This window comes from Sciurus vulgaris (genome assembly GCF_902686455.1).
Source record: "Sciurus vulgaris genome assembly, chromosome: 2".
Classification (NCBI taxonomy): Eukaryota; Metazoa; Chordata; class Mammalia; order Rodentia; family Sciuridae; genus Sciurus; species Sciurus vulgaris.
In genome coordinates this window covers 50,391,170-50,410,953 of record NC_136462.1, presented here as the reverse complement: position 1 = coordinate 50,410,953, position 19,784 = coordinate 50,391,170, and the positions used below count along the sequence as shown (strand labels likewise).

The 19,784-nt window shown below is 39.5% G+C and overlaps 1 protein-coding gene across 2 annotated transcripts in view; it reads left to right on the top strand.

Moving 5' to 3' along the window:
- The window catches only part of GNG2 (G protein subunit gamma 2), a 107,278-nt gene extending 90,334 nt beyond the window's left edge, over positions 1-16,944 (top strand). For both annotated transcript variants that reach the window (XM_079121615.1, XM_079121614.1), the window contains 2 exons: positions 2,208-2,323; positions 16,111-16,944. In XM_079121615.1, the coding sequence (XP_078977741.1) occupies positions 2,237-2,323; positions 16,111-16,239 (216 nt within the window). In that variant the 5' untranslated portion in view covers positions 2,208-2,236 and the 3' untranslated portion in view covers positions 16,240-16,944. The remainder of the gene's footprint in view (positions 1-2,207; positions 2,324-16,110) is intronic.
- Positions 16,945-19,784: the final 2,840 nt, after the last annotated feature.

Genomic DNA, 19,784 nt, shown 5'->3' with positions numbered 1-19,784 from the left:
TTCTTGTGATCTCTGTTTTTGTTGTTGTTGTTGTTGTTTTAATGTCATGAATGAAAAGGAAAGGAAGGGACATGGGAGGCAAATTGTGGTCTCTGCTACAAGTTACCATGTGATCTGCTGTAGATCCAAGGGCAGAAGAGTATCTGGACAGACTGTCAAATATTCCCCAGGTCCAATGAGGATTTGGTTATCCTGTGATTATCTGCATCCGTGTGATGAATGAATTCTAGTTGATCAAAAACTTTAGCCTCGGACAACCATGTCCAGACATCAACTCTGGATACATGGAAGGGGTAGGCTCCTTCACTGAGTAAATCACCGCTCCATCTCCCTGCTAGTAAGTTTGATTGACTGTTAGATGTTTGTTTGATTGTGGATTAGACAAATCATTAGCCGTAAGGCTGAGGTGACTGGGTTCCTAACCGTGCTGATGAAATCATAGTTTATTTTTTTACATGTATTTCTCCCTCCCTTGATCTCCAAGTATATGAAAGTAGAGTTTGGAGATCTTTGTGGCTTCAAAAATCCCTTCAATCTTCCCTCTCACTTGTTTTTGTCTCCAAACTCTGAAAATGAGTGAAGGGAACAGTTAATTGTCTTCTAATTTGTACTGCAAATGCTGTTGCTTGGCTTATTTTGTAGTATTCGTTAGAAAGTAACATTCTCTATGAAGATACTTGTGTGTTTTCAGAGAATTATATATAATTTCTTCTTCTGTCTTGAAGAATTCTATGTCAAGAAATAAGTACCAAAGGAAGCAATTTTTAGGCTTTTACGCTTTTTTTTTTTTCTTTTTTGGTTATTAAAACAAAAATTGTTTCTTGGTTTTAGTGGGTACGTAAAACTGTGTACAAAATGTATTGGGGTTATTCTTCCTTCTCCAGGTTTTCTATGTGTCTTCTTTCCTTCTTGAGATGGTAACCTGATCCTGCTCCCTTCCTAAATAAAAAGATTCCCCAAAGCTAGCAAAGGTCAAGGCTTTTAATATAATGTCTTCGTACAAGATTTGCCAAATGTTGACTGAAGTAGTGTTTAACTCTTCTCATTTCCTGGGTCATGCACTCTAGTTAAATTGAAGCTTCCAGATATTGCTTCAATATTGGGCATCAGTGACCTCGAGGGACATATTGACACAGTTGGTCCTGAAATAGCATAGGGCACCTTGACATGGAGCAAGACCCAATCAGAACGTGAGGGAAATGGCCACTGAAAAGAAAACAGGAGACTTTTCCAGATGAACAACAGGATTAAAGTGAGATGTTGTAGAAAGGGTTAGAAGACCAAGGACATTGGGCTAGGTCTTGAAGGGGGTGCAGGGCACACCAGAGGAGGAGGTCTACACAGTTAGAGCAGAGAAGCCTTTTCATGATCTACACACATGCAGAACTCCACTCTCAAACCATGGGTGCTCCGTTCCATGTTTATAAAAGGAGTAAGTCTTCTGTACTTAATTTAGAAGATACAACAATAGGCTAATTGATGTATTTGACAATTTTAAAATGGCAGTCCCTCCACGCCTAAAGAATGGTAAGAAAAGCAGATAGTTGTGAATCAAGCTGTATTTCACACAGAGTGGGGAGGAACGGCTATTTACAACAATGCTGGGTGAAGTGCCACTAAGAAGCCAGCCCACCTGCCGCAGTGTCTCTGCAGCAAATAGATGGAAGTGTCATCGCTAACCAGCAGGGTGGGTTTTGAGCCCATTGGGAAAACATTGAAAACCATGTCTTGAGTTCTAAGGAATATAATTTACCCTCCATTCCTCTGCTCATCTTTCCCTCCTCATCCTCTGAGCACCCTTACCCCAGAATCTGACAATATTAGGACCCGATAAACTACAGCAACTGCCACAATAATAATGCACATCAACACCTTATCATTTTGAACTTATAAATCAAGATAATTTGAATATCTTGTTTTTTTATTGTGGCAGCACATCTTATTCTACCTAATTTGATGAACATTCTCCCCCCAACCACCCACCCAAGAAGTGATGGTAGGTATGTCAGGTGGGTGGAGAATTGAAAAATGAAACCTCATCTTCTGGTCTGCCTGCCAATCAGACATAGTACTAACAGGGATGCAGAGAGCTGGAGAAGCTGGGCCTGGCTATGCCTACTGTTTTGAGATCCCCTAGTTGCCAAGAGCTTGCACATTTGGTGGCTCATGAATTCTCTGATCATCTTCCTCTCTGTTTTTCCTTCTAGACTGTCTGAGCAACCTGTCCAGCACTCCGATGGCCAGCAACAACACCGCCAGCATAGCACAAGCCAGGAAGCTGGTAGAACAGCTTAAGATGGAAGCCAACATCGACAGGATAAAGGTGAGGATGACTTAACCCCCGCAGTTCATCGGCCTGATGACAAGGAGCATAGTTTGCAACCATCTGTCATTTGACTACTCTTCCACAGATAGAGATGAGAGCAGAAACAATAGGACAGAAACTTCATGATTGGGCAAATGTTCCTTTTTCTAATGTGTCTTTGCCTTTTCTAGATTTCTCTAGTATAAAACATTAGTCTAAAATAAAGCTGATCTTCACATCAAATTAAAAACAAAACAACAACAAAACAAAGCAAAAAGCAAAACACAGGCTTATGTCCAAATTCCAGCCAGGGAAGACAGGTGGGTCCCCTCGTTCACCTCCCTGACCTTACAGAGTTCCTCTTCTCATTTGGGTTCTAACTTTTTCTGTCCTTATTCAGGTTCTAGGTTCTTTCTTTGATGTCTAACTCTTCTATTCACCATTGTAGGGTTTTTTTTTTTTTTTTTTTCCCTTCTTTATACCCTGTTAGGTATGAAACAACAAAGTTGTGGGTATTTTTGGTTTGTTTGTTTGGTTGGTGTGTGTTACTACTGGGGATGGAAGCCAGGGGTTCTCTTCCACTGAACTACATCCCCAGACCTTTAATTCTTTATTTTTGAGACAGGGTCTAAGTTGTCAAGGCTGGCCTTGAACTTGCTCTCCTCCTACCTCAAATCTCCTGCGTTGCTGGGATGACAGGCGGGCATCACTGTGCCCTGTCAACACAGAGTTTTAATGAAAGTTAATAGTCTACTTCTTTTTCTTTCTCTGGCTCCTGAAACCTAACCTGACGGCTTTGCCATATATCAGGGCTAATTGATGTTGAAGCAAGACTTTAAATCCAAAACCTTGGTTGCCAGATTTTGATTGTGAAGTTGGCCCCACAGCGTCATTGTGAAACAGCTAGAGTGGGATGATCAGATGGATTTGTGGCCATCCTCACAATTTTACTTCCCCAGAAGCGTTTTGTGAAATGGAATGCAGACATGTATCTTACTGTACTAACATAAAACCAAAACATTCTTCTAAATGCCTTTTAATTCATCCTACATTCCGAACCTAAAATATTTACTCTGGCCTATGACAGAGAAAGTTTACTGACCCTGGGTGAAATCACATGATTCTCAGCCCATCTGTATATTCACGTTACCCAGACAGTTATACAAAAGGACCAATTCCAAAACCATACCTAAACCAATGGGATTTAAATCTCTTGGACATGATCCGGGCATCAGTATCTTTTTTTTTTTTTTTTTTTTTTTTTTACATTTTTGGTAAATAATAATGTACAGCAAAGGTTGAAAATTACTGTCCCAGGGGAGGGGTTTGGTTCCTCTGGATCCCATCAGGTATGTCCTAGAGAGTGAAAGGAAAGCTCATCTTCCTCCATAAATTAGCTGAGCAAACATCCAGGGATGTTTTCCCATCTGTCCCAAACCTCCTTTGTAAAATTTGACTACTGGTAATGAACCATAAGATTTAATCAGCTCCTGCTCTTCTTTCAGCTGCTTTAATTCTTCTCTATCCCTGAATGAGGTAAATAAAGGGTCCTTTCCTCTGCCTTGCTCCTTGGCCACCTTCTGCTTTTCTTCCTTTCTGGCCTCTTCTTTTCTGTTCCCTTCCTGGAAAAGTACAAAGTGACCAGTGGGCATACTAACTGCTGAGAGAAGTGAGACGACTCAAGGATGTGGGATCGGAAAGGGACATTCGGTTATTTTAGTGGAAGGAGGGTTCTGCCTGCAGGCATTCTGGAAAATGCCACTTTGCCTTTTGGGCTGCCCAGTGAAGATAAAAGTTTGTGAAGCTCTACTGTGGTTGACATTTGCAGTTTCCACTCAGCATCCCCAGGCACTGTTCCTGAAGGAGGACGTGATGTGCTGACGGGCGGTGGAAACTGACAGTAGTAGGAGAAGAACTGAAATAGACTTTTTTAGTGATAGGTCAGACCTTCATCATCCCTCTCCTGAATGACTGACTGACTGCAAGTGGTTCCTACCTGATCTCTACAATCCCATCTCAACCCACCTCCTTCCCTGCTATCAATTACCTGTCACATTGCCACCAGAGAAAACTTTACAAAAGAAAATCCCATTGTGTTCCTTTCCCACTGAAAATCTTACCATGATTTCCCATCACCACCTGTATAATATAATTCAGATTCTTTAGCAGAGTCACGAGGTTCCTCTGGTCCCCTGTCACCACTTCAGCTTCATCCCCTTTCTGTCACCCACAGGTCTTATTAAACCACTTTTAATTTTCTTGATGGGAATTTCAAATGTCTGGGACATTCTTCCTCCTTCACCTCTCTGCCTTTCAATTTACTAATGCTTAACTGCATTAACTCCTTGAAGAATGAGACCAATCTTCAGGTCCTTTAAGAAACTTTCCTAGAGCTAGGTGCAATGGCACACACACCTGTAACCCCCGTGGCTTGGGAGGCTGAGGCAGGAGGATCGCAAGTTCAAAGCCTCAGCAACTTAGCGAGGCCCTAAGCAACTCAGTGAGACCCTGTCTTTAAATTTAAAAAAAAAATACAAAAAAGGACTAGGGATACAGTTTAATGGTTGAGTGCACCTGGGTTCCATCCCTGGTACCAAAAAAATAAAAAACCTTCCTAGACCCTCCTCACAAAGTTTTGCTGATTGTTCATTCATTCATTTATCTATATTTTATTGGAAGTTTTCTAAGTTGCTAATACATATTCAGTTCTAGAGATCTTGAGAAGGATAAAACATGATTCTTGGGTTTGGGGATGTAGCTCAGTGATAGAGCACTTGCCTAGCATGCTCATGATCCTGGGTTCCATCTCCAGCCCCATTTAAAAAAAAAAATGTAAAACAAACAAACATGATTTTTGCTCTCAAAGATCTGTGGTCTAGTAAGATTTATAAAAAATATGAACAAGAGCTGTTATCAACACAAATAAAATGTCCAGGAAGCATAATTACCATCAGAAAGAAACCAACCCCACGTCCTGACTGCCCTTTGAAGAGACACAAATAAATCGCTACTAAAAGATTATAGAGCATTAGCCTAATACACTGAGCACCAAGAGGTTGTCCTCGTAGGTGATCTGCACCCTCAGATCTCTGCCCCTCCTTGACGTCATTAGACCTTACCGTGCTGGAAATACAGCAGCGGCCTGTATTTCGACGTTTGTTCTGCACCTCAGAGCCCAGTCTGCATGCTGTGGTGAAGCGACAGAATGCTTTTAGTTTAGCTGTTGGGTAAAACTGTGGTTGGGTTGACACAGTTGTCAGCCAGCTGTTTTAGGGCTTAGTTATCTGCCTTTGGAAGTCCCTTCAGGGCTTCTGAGCATGATGCTGCCATCAGGAAGGGGTTTCTCTCTGAAGATGCCAGACTTGTGATTTTTTCCAGTTAGAGTGGTGACCCCTTCAAGCTATAAAGGACAGCAGTACTTTTATGTACCTCAGGTAGAACCTACTGCAGCTTGGTGACAAAGAGGAGATAGGGTACAGCAGATACTGGAGCTGCTGAGGGTTCCTTAAGCAGAGGGTAGCGTTGTCCCTCAGGTGTCCCGCAGAGTAACTCAGGCTGCAGAGAGTAGCCCTGCCAGATCTGAATAACATTTTTGTTGTTTAAGTTTTCTGGTTTCCTATCCCTTGGTGTCACAGGTCCTGGGAGATTTGGGCTAATGAAACCATTATCTGTTCATAAGCCCCAGGCATATACAGATAGTACTCTCAGCTTTTCTCTTTGTTAGCATTTCATTCAAGAACAGAGAATAAAGAGAAATAAAAGGAAAATGAGGAGGGGACCAAGGAAAGGGGGAGGGGGAGGTTGTGAACTGTGACACTTCGATTTATGAAGATACACTAACATTGAGCAACAATGAAATAAAAGAGAGCTTGTCCTTACAGCATTTGTGAACGGAACATGTACCAAAGGAGAAAGAGGAAGGCTTCAGCAAATGTCTTCATTCATCACAGTATTAGGACTCGTTAGGCATGCAATAAAAAGAACCTAAACCAAGATACCTTAAGCAGAAAGAGGGAATTAATTATAAAAAACACAGGGTGCCTCAATCTGAAAGCGGAAATGTAGCTGGGAAAGGGAAAAAAAGGGCCACTGGGAACTGTGAGCTCTCCATCACATGTCTCTGCTTCTGTGTCTTCTGTCTATGTATTTCCTTGGAAGAATGGACTTCTCAGCTGCCTGGTTGATATGGCAGACACAAGATGGCCATATAGCTGCAGGGTAGCACTCTCAGTTCCAGCTCTATGAAGAAAGAGACAGATTGATTCAATTAATTCCTTTCAGTCTCAGTTCCATGGTTGTAGAGTAGCATCTCTGTTCTAGCAAGAATGAGACATCTGTGGTTTCAATCAACTGGCATTAGAATAGAACCACATTATATAACCATGGCTCCAAGGAATTAACCCATCCAAATAGATAGAGAAGGAGCCAGAAACTATTGTCAGCTGGAAAAATGCTGTCTGACAGAGGTCACTGTTAGTATTATGAAAAATAATTTGCTGGGTGCTGTAGCACACACCTGTAATTCTAGTAACTCGGGACGCTCACAAGTTCAAGGCCAGCCTCAGCAACTTAGTGAGAACCTGTCTCAAAATTAAAAACTTTTAAAAAGGGATAGGGATGTGACTCAATGGTAAAGCACCCCTGGGTTCAATCCTCCCCCCGCCCAAAAAAAAAAAATAGAAAGGAAAGAAAAGGAAAATAAAATTTGATGTAAGAGCAAAAGAAAGTCAAGACCAGGGAACATGGGTGAAATGATAACTTAACACCAGTTGGGTGTACCATAAATGATTGGCCCCACATAAAAATTCCAAATGTATTTCTCATTTCTCTCCATGTATTTCCAGTAGACTTTTTCAACTGGTTCACCTCACTCTTCGAACAATGTGCTATGTAAATTTCCACTTCTCTGGTTGTTCTGGGTCCCTCACTAGGAAAACCTTCCCCTTATATTTTACCTATCCAAATAGTATTCCTCAATGAGAGGTCAGCTTCATCTTTACGTGTTCATGAATCTCTTTTTCAATTCTGACCAAATTTACTTATTAATTTCACTTTCATCAATTAAATTTTTCCAACTAGATGAGCATAGTCTTTAAAGTCAAAGACCATGTCATCACTTTGCATCCTTCATGATGCTGGGGAGCACAGGTATTCAATGAACACTTTCATTTCAGTAGATAGTTTAAAGTTTGTGTAATAAAAGTGTCATATATATGTATGTGTATATATGACATATGTATGTATGTATTATATATGTCAGGAACATATATTCCCCATGACATTTCCAATTCATTTATGAATTCAGAAATTTCAAAGCATGAATATAATTAGATAAATAAAACTGTGGTAATAGAGAACTCAAATGTAATACAAAAAAGAAGCATATAATTGATTATCTTAAAGAAGGTTTCATGTCATTAATCAAAAGTAGCCAGTTTTTAAAACAATTTGACAGACAAATTTTTATAAGGGACAAATATATATAAATGAGTGAACCAATTAGGAACATTTCTAATGATTAAGTCACCTTTCTGATGATTGACTCATAATATATTGGAATTGAACTTCAGGGAAAGCAGTAATAAGAAATGAACCAGTTAAATATCATGCTTGGACTGGGTGCAGTTGTGCACATCTGTAATTCCAGTGACTCTGGATGCTGAGGCAGGAGGATCACAACTTTGAGACCAACCTCAGCAACTTACCAAGGCCCTCAAAACCTTAGTGAGACCCTGTCTCAAAATAAAAATGATTTTAAAAAGGATTGAGGATGTAGTTCAGTGGTAGAGCAACCCTGGGTTCAATTCCCAGTAGCAAAAATAAAGAAATAAATATTGTGATTGATACTAGAGGATAAAAATCCTAGATCTGGGACTTTGTATTTTTCCAGCATTCGAACTGAAAGTTTTAATACCTCTTCCCTAAAATGCTTATGTTAATTATTTTAGGAAGACCAGGATGTAATTCCTTTTTAGACCAGTTGAGACTATTTACAAGGATGATAAAATCAGTCAAATATACCAAAGAACTTACAGAGGAAAGGGATGTGTTTAAAGATAGCCAGTTCTAATACATTTAAATTGCTTAAAATAAAGAAAAATACTTCTAAATTAAATTGTGGTATATGTGAATAATTCAGCATAAAACTTCAGTTATATGAGGGTTGATATAATTTTTAACAATAATATTTGTTAAACACCAAATACATACTTAGCCTCTGTATTGTACCTGAAAACTATAGAAGTAGTACATGTTGCACATTTCTACCTTCAAAGTCCAAAATCCAAAATATTCCAAAATGCAAAATCTGTTTGAGTACCAACATGACACCAAAGGTGGAAAATTCCACACCTGACCTCATGTAACAGGACTCAGTCAAAACTCAGGCTCAAAACAAATGAAATCCACAGGCTCACTAAAAATATTGTATATAATTACCTTCAGGCTATGTGTTTAAGTTACGTTGGAAACATAAACGAATTTTATGTTTAGACTTGGGCCCCAATTCAAGATACTTATTGTGTGTATGTGGATATTCCAAAAATCAAAAATTCAGAACACTGCTGGTCCCAAACCTTTTGGATAATGGATATTCAACTTATACTGTAAAACCTCAGTAATTGCAAATCCTTGGGAAATTAATTTTTCTGAAAATCCTAGATTTCAGGGAAGACAGAGTCTCCTTCTTAAAAATGTAACTTTTAAAATGACAGTATTAATGCCTTTTTCTTTTATTCAATAGAATAATTTAAATATAATGTAGGTTTTTGATGACTTTTCTTTTGAAAATTAATTATTTTATTATCTTTTTTACATGGATCCTGTTGATATGTACCATTAGTTTAGTATCACCTTGGAGGAAGCAAGGAGGGGATAACAGATTAGTCACATATTATGTTACAGATTAAAATAGTATGTTTATTCATAAAATCATACTTTCTCTAGTGTTACAATCAAAGTTTGATCCTGGGCATTCTTCACAGTCAGAGTGGAAATGTTCTTTAGACTCATCTTTGGCTACTAATGATGCAGCCATCATGGTGATGCAGGCAGTCATGGTGATGCAGGTAGTCATGGTGATATAGGCATCATGGTGATGTAGCCATCATGGTGATGCAGCCATCATGGTAATGCAGGTAGTCATGGTGATATAGGCATCATGGTGACACAGCCATCATGGTGATGCAGGTAGTCATGATGATATAGGCACCATGGTGATGTAGCCATTATGGCGATGCAGGCATCATGGTGATGCAGGTAGTCATGGTAATATAGGCATAATGGTGATGCAGCCATCATGATAATTCAGGCGTCATGGTGATGCAGGTAGTCATGGTGATATAGGCATCATGGTGATGCAGCCATCATGGTGATACAAGTAGTCATGGTGATATAAGCATCATGGTGATGTAGCCATCATGGTGATGCAACCAGTTATCACGAAGATGCAGCCATCATGGTGATGTAAGCATCATGGTGATAGAGGCATTGTGGCAATCTACTGATCTCCTTTCTCTACATTAGGAATCTTGCTCTCCATAGCACCTGTACTTTTTTCAGTATAATTCCAAGGTATACCAAAATCTTGAGATTTCTTCTGCATTTACTATTGCTTAACCTAGATGTGTTAATGTTTCTTATTAAATCTTTTTTAAAAAGTGGTCAGCAGCTTTTGACTGGGGTAAAAGACTTTTTTTGTTGAATGTTAGCCCAACATCTAGTTAGAAAAGTCTGTGCTCTCTTCCCAGATGTTTAGCGGTTTCTTTTGCTTTCACCTACATTGCCAGACCTTGACAGGGGTACTTATTGATGTGTAATAATTTGCTGTGAAATTTTATTTATATATGTAAATAAATATATAAAATCTGTCACTGATTCCTGACACGGAGCTCCTAAAATCCTTTAGTTAGAGGTTCTGGGGAATCTTTTGCTCTAATATTTGGTCTTTGACCCTGGTTCCTAAAACAGAGCTCCTAAGACCTATGTCATTTCCTGGGTGATAAAATAATCTTTTGTTCTAATAAGGTGACTCTTGATAAACTCCTACATGGGAGTTAGTTGGCAGAAAGACCAATCCACAGTTAGAGGTTGGGAACTCTCGGTCCCACCCCACGTCCTCCATGGACGGGAGAGGGACCAGAAATGCAGTTAGTAGTGTTTCATGCCTACATGATGAATCTTCCATAAAATCCCCAAAAGTATAAGGTTCAGAACCTCCAGATTAATGAACACATCCACATGTTGGAAGGGTGGTGTATCCCAACTTCATGGGGACAGAAACTCCTGCATTTGGGACCCTTTCAGACTTTGTCCTCTGTATCTCTTTATCTGACTCTTCATTTATTTCCTTTAAAATATTCCTTGTAGTAAATTGGCAGTAGTAAGTTCTCTGTTTTCCTGGGTTCTGTGAGCCACTGTGGCAAACCTCAGGAGGGACTCATGGGAACCTCTGATTTGTAGTCCAGTGAGACAGAAGTTGTGAGTGTGCTGGGGACCTACTGTTTGCAACAAGTGACTGAAATGAGAGGAGGGGAGCTGCTGTGTGAGACTGAGCTTTCATCCTGGGGGATCTGATGCTGCCTCCAGGTAGACGGTGTCGGAACTGAGTTAAACTGCATGATGCTCAGGTGAGTGAGAGTGGTTTGGGCACAGAGCAGGAGAAAACAGTTTATCTTTTCTGTATGCACTTCCATTTCAAGTCTCCATCCAGTGTAATCTTTGAAGTCTTTTTAAGCATCAAATAAAAGTCAAGTGAACCCTGGATGTTTCCAGAAACAGGCACCCCAACTGAAGGAGTGTTTTTATGACTGGTACCCTTGCGCACACCTAACTTTCCATGTGCACAGGCCATGGAAACTCCCCAGTGTTCATGTCTTTGCTTGATGGCTTGGACACATTTTGTGACATCACTTTTTAAAATGTGCCTCAATTTCCAGATGTAATGAATGGGGCTGTGTCTTTACATTCCATTTAAATTGGGGGAGGTCCAGTTTTTATCCTTACTGACACCTACTTCTCCAAGCTGTCAAGGTATCAGTCGGTTCTTATTTTTTTCAAAGCCCACAATCATGGTCTGCTGCCCTTTCTAGGGGTTGCCTAGAGTACCCTACCACTTACTCCCTGGTTCTAGTTTGGAAAAGTCACTGGATGACTGGTTTCCAACAATTGTCAATCTGGGGAGATCAAAAGTGAATTCCTTCATCTGTACATCAGAGCCTGGGATTCCTGAACCAAAGAAACTGCTCCAGCACTTTACAGCCCTCCCACGTCCACCCCTAGCTCATCCACAGCATCCGTTTTTGGTTCTCTACTTCCTCATTTACATCAGCAATTAAACATAGCATTATTGCTTCATCTTAAGTAAAGTTTTTGTCTTGACCTATCCACTCTTATTTCCATCAACTGTTACATTTGTCTGCTTGCCTTTCTAACTGTGAAAAAGTTTTCTCTATTCACTGTCTCTGTCTCTGATTTGTCTTTGCCCTTTCTCTTGGAAAGTTAGGGTTTTTTTTTTTTTTAAATAATCTCTAAGTTACAGAAAAATCACAAGTATGGTGCAAAGAATTTCATTTTCCCTGAACCATTTGAGAATTTGTGAAAAGAAACTTTTCTGAAAACTTTCATGTGCCTTTCCTTAAATGTAAAATCATTTTTTCTATACAATCATAATGCAGTCATAAGAATCAGGAAATGAATACTGATACATTACTACCTTCTAATCCTAAGACTCCATTTAAGTATTTATTGCAAATCTTCCCAATACTGTCCTGGTTAGCAAAAGGACTCAGTTCAGAATCATGTGTTATATTTAGTTTTCCTGTCTTGACACTCCCTTAGACTTCCTTGGCTTTCATGAAGTATCATGACTCCAATACTTTTAAAGATTATAGTCCATTTATTTTGTAAAATGTTACTTGGTTTGGGTTTATGTGATATTTCTCTATAATTAAATTCAGGCAACAAAACTTTAGTATTAATATAGAACCAATGGGTATTCAGGGTATTTTATCAGTGGGATGTGATTTCAAATAGGCACTTACTAGTGTTATTAACTTTTATTACTTGACTGCAGTGGTTCTTTTAGAATTCTATCCATGGACCCCTTGGGGAACCCAGGTTAATCACTTTTTATTTAAGAGGTTATTTCAGAAATCATGGAGAAAGAAGATGGAGGCTTGAACTAGGGAGTTGCAATAGAGATGACAGTGAGGGGTCAGATTTGAGGTGTTCTTGGAGGAAGAGTCAACAGGACAGAAAAGGGAGATTTTCTAGGGTTTTGGGGAAATCTCTATGGAAGATCTAGGCCCAGGAACATAATAGATGACTGTATGCACAATGTTAGCAGCAATAGGTAGAAAGCAAGAGATCTATTAGGCAAAATATTGCTGTGAATATTTTGTAAGATAAAATATAAGAATAATAGTCCCAGATTAGAAAGGAGGAGTGTTCATAAAGATGAAGTCAGAAACTCTGAGACTCACAACTGGCTACTCCTGAGCTAAGACCTGGACAAGCACTGACTTGATGATATCTCAGCTTTACATATTCAAGATGATCATATTTTCATAATGTTGTACGGATTAAATAGGATACTCTATGTGAAGTGGTTTGCACAGTTACGACACATAGCAAGGGCTACCAATATTAGTAAGTATTCCAATTACAACTAGGATTCTGACATTGTCTTGGACCATTATCCACAGGAGATTGCAATCTAGTCAAGGAAACGAGATAAAACACATATTTTGAGGAGAAAACCATTCAGAATCAATTGTTCAAATATAAGAGATGAATGACTCTAAGTTACTTATTTGGCACATATAGTGTTTTCTGTGTCATGAAAAGGGATTTCAAAAATTCACATCTTTGCATGTGAATGCTACAAATGAGTAGGAATAGACAGTGCTGAATCTCTCCTCAGCAAGAGAGTTTTCAAAATTACTATTTTACAGTCTCTGCTGCTTAACAGCTAAGCTCCTATGTGGTACAATAATGACTATTGATTGCTAAGACATGGGAAAAAAAGTGGTCATGATTCAGTCTGAAAGTCTGAAAGTCTGACCTTTGCTTTCATTCAGGGGAACTCACAAAAGAACAGGCTATTTCCTTTCATTTTGCTCTGGTAGCATCTCATAAAGGTGCATAAAGAATTTCAGTTTCAACCTTTGGAACAAGTCACACATTTGAGATGTCTGCAACAACTATAACTGCATAGTAATTTATATGCAGATAGTTGTGGCTTAAAGCAAAATATCAGGGTTTAGGTTCTTTTTCTGACATGTGCTTTGCTGTATGCCATTGAACAACTTGTGTAATCTGCTAAACTGCAATTTTTCATCTACAAAAGGTGGATAATTCCTTCAGAATTGTTGTGAGATCAAAAGAGATAATTTAACTCAATTTCTAAAACAAAAGACAATAAAAATTTTTATAAGTGCTGTTATTTCTACTAAAGAGTAAGCATAACTGTTGCACCAATATGTTGTACTAGGTTGAACAGTTTCCCCTCAAATTTGTGCCCACCCAGAATCTTAGGATGTGACCTTATTTGAAAATAGGATATTTGTAGATGTAATCAAGTTAAGAGGGTGGTCACACCAGATTAGTATGGACCCTGATGCAATGACTGGTGAGATGGGAAATTTGGACAGAAAAGAGAATAACAGGTACAGACAGAGGAGCCCAGGAGCAAAGACCAAGTGAAGACCGAGACAGAGATTGGTGTGACAAAGCTACAAGGCAAGGACATCAAGTGTTGCTGGCAACCAGGCGCTAAGAGAGAGGCCTGGAACAGATTCTCCTGCAGAGTCTCTGATAGAGACCAGCCCTACTGACACCTTGGTTTCAAACATTGAATTTCTAGTACTGTGTCTAGTACTATGAGAGAATCAATTTTTTTTTTTTTTTTTTTTTTTTTTGGCGGTGCTGGGGATCGAACCCAGGGCCTCATGCTTGCAAGGCAAGCACTCTACCAACTGAGCTATCTCCCCAAGGCCATGTTTGTTTGTTTTAAATCACCCAGTTTGTGATGAACTGTTGAGACAACCAGAGGAAACTAATACACATAACAATAGCTATGCCTCTTTGCATCAATGATGTAGGCTAATTTCTTGGTAGTTAAGAAAAGGTCCCCTCTCCCCATGCACTGTAGTTTACAATTGCAAAGTTATACTTCTCAGTCCTACCTCATATCAATGAAGAAGATTTAACCCAATGTCCAAAACAAGGCAGGTTATTATTATAGACCTACTATGAGATCTTATAAAATCAGTTCTGATGCTATTTCCTACCACGTCACATTTATTAGGAAACCTGGTATATGGAGTAGCTTCTAACTAGAATAGTACCTTTGTGGCCTTCTGTGACAATGGGAACAGAAAGTCCAAAACTTCAAGGATTTATAGGATGAGAAGATGAAACTGATTTTCCCTCTCAACCAGGAAATGGTAAAACTGACTATTCCTTTAAGCCATGAGAGGTCTAATCAACTTAGCCCTGGGCCAGGAACAAACCAAGGGTGTGGCCACTATGCCACTCCTGAAACCTCTGAATCAATGAAGGGCTTTCCTCGTAATTTTTTCAGCTGGACAAAGTGGCAGAGGAAAAAAGTCATGGCAAATTTATGCGTGGACTCCTGAGGCTTCTGCCCCAAATCCTTCTATGGCAATTCTGTTCACATATCATTGGCTAGAGCAAGTCATGTGTGACATGGCCAACTGAGATCATTGTGGGGATTTGTGTACCCCACCCATTGCAGGGGGGCAGTGAATATTTTTAGCAATAATATAGCTATCTAATTCTTGCAGAGGATTATGCTTTCAAGAAGTAGCTTTGGAAGACTCATAGAAGAACAGTGGTATTACTCTCATGTGGAAAAGTCTTTTGGAGTAATGTTCAGGGCAAGAGTATTATGTCATAAAGAAACTGACTCTTGACCCCTCATGGCATTTTTCGGGTTGATCATCTAACTCACCCCCTAATATGTTAGTTTCTCAAAATTAAATCCACCTCCTTAATTTGTAAAAATTTGCCACTGCTGAAGGAAGGTACTACAGACAACTCCTCACAGTGAGCTGAAGAAGTGTGAGAAAGAGCTGCATTACCCAAATCAGGGACAGTTATCCCTCAAAGGCACAATGAGGCATCCCTCAAAGGTACAATGCTTGGCTGGAGTCATAGGTATAATATTGCAGTATGTATTTATGCTCCTGTACCATAGAACCTTCTGTTTGTGTGTACAGATGATTCATGCATACCCTTATATGCCTTCTGGTGTGTTTGATTAAAGAGGGGCATCAACAGCATCCCCAGAACAATTTCTGAAGCAGAGCAGCACAGCTGCAGAAAGATAACAAGTGCTAGCTTGTGTGGAAAGCTTATTAAATGATCTGTATGGATTATCTCATTTAACTCTTGCAACCAGGGATGGGACTAGAGTGACACAAGGTATCTTGGATATACAATTGAAGCCAACCCACCCTCTCAGGGCTGGACCAGTGCAGGGTTGATACCGGCGTGACTCAGACAATTGCCTCCTTCACTTTTGGGCCCTAAGTGACTCACTCACCTAACCCTAGCCCCAGTATCTATTCACAGCAATCCTGTGCAGTCAACATCACTGACTCCCTTCTCTGCAGATGAGGAAATAGAGCATATGGAGGTTGACTGTCTGCTTCACTTTCACACGGTGGTGGAGTGAGGATTGGAGCCAAGCCATCAGACCCCAGAGCTGGGCCTTAAATGCCCCAGACTGCCCTGGAGTCCCTGCCTATCTACAGCTCTGGTTATTTCTGTCTTCCCTACAGGTCTCCAAGGCAGCCGCAGACTTGATGGCCTACTGTGAGGCGCATGCCAAGGAAGATCCCCTGCTGACACCTGTCCCGGCCTCAGAAAATCCATTTCGGGAGAAGAAGTTTTTCTGTGCCATCCTTTAAGTCTCCACGAGGAGGCTAAAGAGCCTCGGGGCTCCTGGGACATTGCCGTAGAGTTTCTAGCAAAGTGGGCAACTTTCTTGTCCACGACATTTAAGGAGAGGGAGGAGAACCATCCTGGAAACTCCAGGCTGTGCATGTTTAATGAACTGGCCCCTTTATGAGAGTGAAAGCCGATCCTGACTTAAGAGATCTGATTCTGCAGACCTGCCTGGAGGAGGGGGATGTATAAAAATAAAATCGGTGTCACTTCTTTTCTGCTATTCTCCCCCAAGATGTTATGTTTCTGCTTCATATTTTAAAAAATATATAAACATTAAAACAGACAGCTGTACTAAGCTAAGATGTGTATGACCTTCTCGGAATGAATATTGTCATTAGAATTCCCTTTGATAAACCGAGTTGTTCAGTGTAGCCGCAGTTCGGTTTAATGGCATCGATGTTTAGTCTTTGTGCCTTTCTTTTTCTGTTTTCCTTCTCTCCTCCATGCACCCCCTCCCCTTAGAGTAGTATGGAGATAAGGCTGGACTTGTCTGTAAGACTGAACTCCAAGAATGAGCACCCCAAATGTCCAGGGAGATGTTCCCCGTGGTATATTCTCATGGTAATAACAACAAAAAGCCGGTTGTCTGTGTTCTCTTATCACTATTCCTAATATTTGTACATGATAGCTTTGATTCTGCAAGTAAACCATGTGTTGTGACTGGTGCTTTCTTCTCTTTGTGACAATTTTTGAGTAATATTGCATGAAAACGTCCCTGTTACATCCATTCAGAAGTTTTGTTGTTTTACTATAAAGCTAGGAAAAGAAATGCAAGAGAGAGAGAGAGAGAAGATGCTGAGGAGGAGAAACCTCAGTCTTCTGAAAATTGACATTACTTCAGAGCCTTAGCCATGCCTAAAATACCTCCTAGTGAACAGTGGAATAAGCGCCTCTTTAATATATTTTTCAGAATCCAAAGTGTTTTGGTTTATCCAGGATCCAGGGCAGCACAGGTACCCCAAGAAGCAGCGTGAGGGATTCACTATGAGTTGGAAGGTGCTTTTGCTATAGAGTGTGAGCAAGTTTCCTCTTTTCCTGAATTACAGAAATTCCAGAAAGAATGCTTTGTGCACACTTAACAAGAAATCCATGACCCTCCTTTGTTAAAGTATCAGAAGTAATCCCACAGTTCCAGAGAAAGTGACCCTTTCTCAAAACACCAGCCTTTCCCACCAGGGAGAAGGACCCTGAAGCCCACTCTGTGTGGCAGGCATGGTCCCCAGAGCTGGCTCCACCAGGAAAGTGTCTGGCTCTTTTTATCCACTGTGGTGGTTTTCAATATTCACTCACTAAATTTTCAAAGAAACCTTTGTTTTTGTCCTCTACCTTGTTTGTCAAAGTCTCCAAGTCTTCATTTGCAACTTCCTTGCACCTAAAGCTCCCTCTTTGCAAGATAAGGCATTGGGAGTGATTTTTCATTGCTGCTATAGCTCCATCAGTAACGATAGACCCTGGAAGCTTCTGTCACTTTTTTTTCTGTGTCATTCCCAGCTAGAAAGGGCCTCTCTTAAATCTCGTTTGCTTCCAAGTCCCAAAAGACCATTAATTCCAAATCAACTATTCTCCTCTTTCCTCATCATTCTCCCATTTAAGAAAAAAAAAAAAAAGAAAAGAAAAGAAAATTACTAAGAGGGAGAAAAAGAAGATAAAAATACCACACCAAGGATTGAAACAGACTTGGTAAATATTTTCCCTAGCTCCTTTCTGGGCCTGCTAGTGAAAGAATTAAAATGTCCAATTAAAGCTTATGCCTGGGATGGGGAAGAAGAGGATACTGAAATATTCACGAAATGAATGAACCTATTTCTGTAACTGGAAACTTCTGATCAGATCTTGGGGTTTTGTTACAGTCAGTGGGATTCCAATGAAGATTGAGAGGTGAAAAAAATCTGGCAGAGTGCTTACTGAACTATAGTATTATACAATGAGCTTAGTAATACTTTGGAATCAGTTGAAACTGGATCACACTTTTAAAGCAAGCTAAAACGTGAACTGAAGATGTAGTTATGTGAAAATAACGGAGCAAAGCACTCTTTGGGGGTGCTGGAAGCATCATTAGAAGGCCCAGATCATTTCTACAATCCATACCAGTTCTTTCTCTAGAAAGGACTCTTGTTATTTCCACGTAAATTTAGATCTTGAAGCAAATGAAATGGAATTAAAATTTCTAGGAAGCACCTTAGCACAGATCTGGCAATTAAAAGTTAAGGAGGTTCCAAGGAGAGAGAAGGCAGAAAATACACAGAGCATCTGAAATTAAGTTCAAGGAAAATGTTTTGGCTTTTTCATAATTTCATGTCTTTACATAGCTATAATACCGGAATCTTTATATGAGTTTTGGTTTATTGGTATTTGTATTTATTAACGGGAAAATGGTTTTTTTGATTACATAAGTCTCTAAAGAAGTTAATTCCTTTAAAAATTCAACAATCATTTTCACCAGCATAATTTTATCTTAAGGATAATAGGAAAATTCAGCTTAATTATTTAAGGCCCTAATTTCCATCTACCTGGATAACAATGAAATCTGCCATGGAATTAGTTCATAAATACTAACAACAGACCTCATGTTTAGAATGCAGACTCTGCAAAAGGAAAGAAAAACAATCTTGCATCATTCTTAATAGTAACTCCAGTTTAAATTTTGATATTTTATTTGCAACAAAGTACTATTTAATTTAAATCAAAAGATTTAAAGCAAATGCTTTGATCTGAATCTGATTTTGCTAATAATGTTGGAAAGAGATTGCCTACCAAGAAAAAGATTAAACAATAAAAACCATTTCTCCATACACTCATATTCACGTAAGGAATTCTGAGAAAATCAAGCATGCTGTCTTAGAAGGATTTTATTTGTTCATATAATATTTGCTTCTAGCTGTTCCTGGCAATGGTGGATTGTTACATATACATTACTGTTTCACAGCCCAAGGATTGTTCACATTTTTCCTATATAAGATCTATAGAATCTGTCTTTCAAAGAGAGGGAAATACAGAAATGTTAAAGCAGGAAAACCTGAATGTGATGTGCACATTTTCATCCCACATTGACAATGTATTTGTTTTAATAAATGGAATTTTCAGATTCATTTCATTTGGAGTCAATTTCATTGTGAAGACCTGTGGACTACCTTCCCTATCAATTCCTGGCTAATTTGAAAAGGAAATGATGATATAGACGGATAAGGAAATAGGAACCCATTGATTTGCTTTCTTTGTTAATAGAGGTCCTAAAGAAGTGAAAACTCACCTGAAGCTCCTTAAAAGCCTTTCTTCCTGGTTTCTACATCTTTGATAGAAGCCAGTGGGAACAAAGACGCATAGGGGGGAGAGCCCAGGACTCAGACAGATGAGCTGGATGTATACTTGATCTGTGGGTATGCCAAAGTAGGTATCTTCCCCCATCCTTTTTTTTTTTTTTTTTTTGCACAGAAAGTGCTGTACTCTGTAAGCTGCCCACTAAATGGAGAAGATAAATCCTTCAGACTCTAGCAACAGCTCCTGG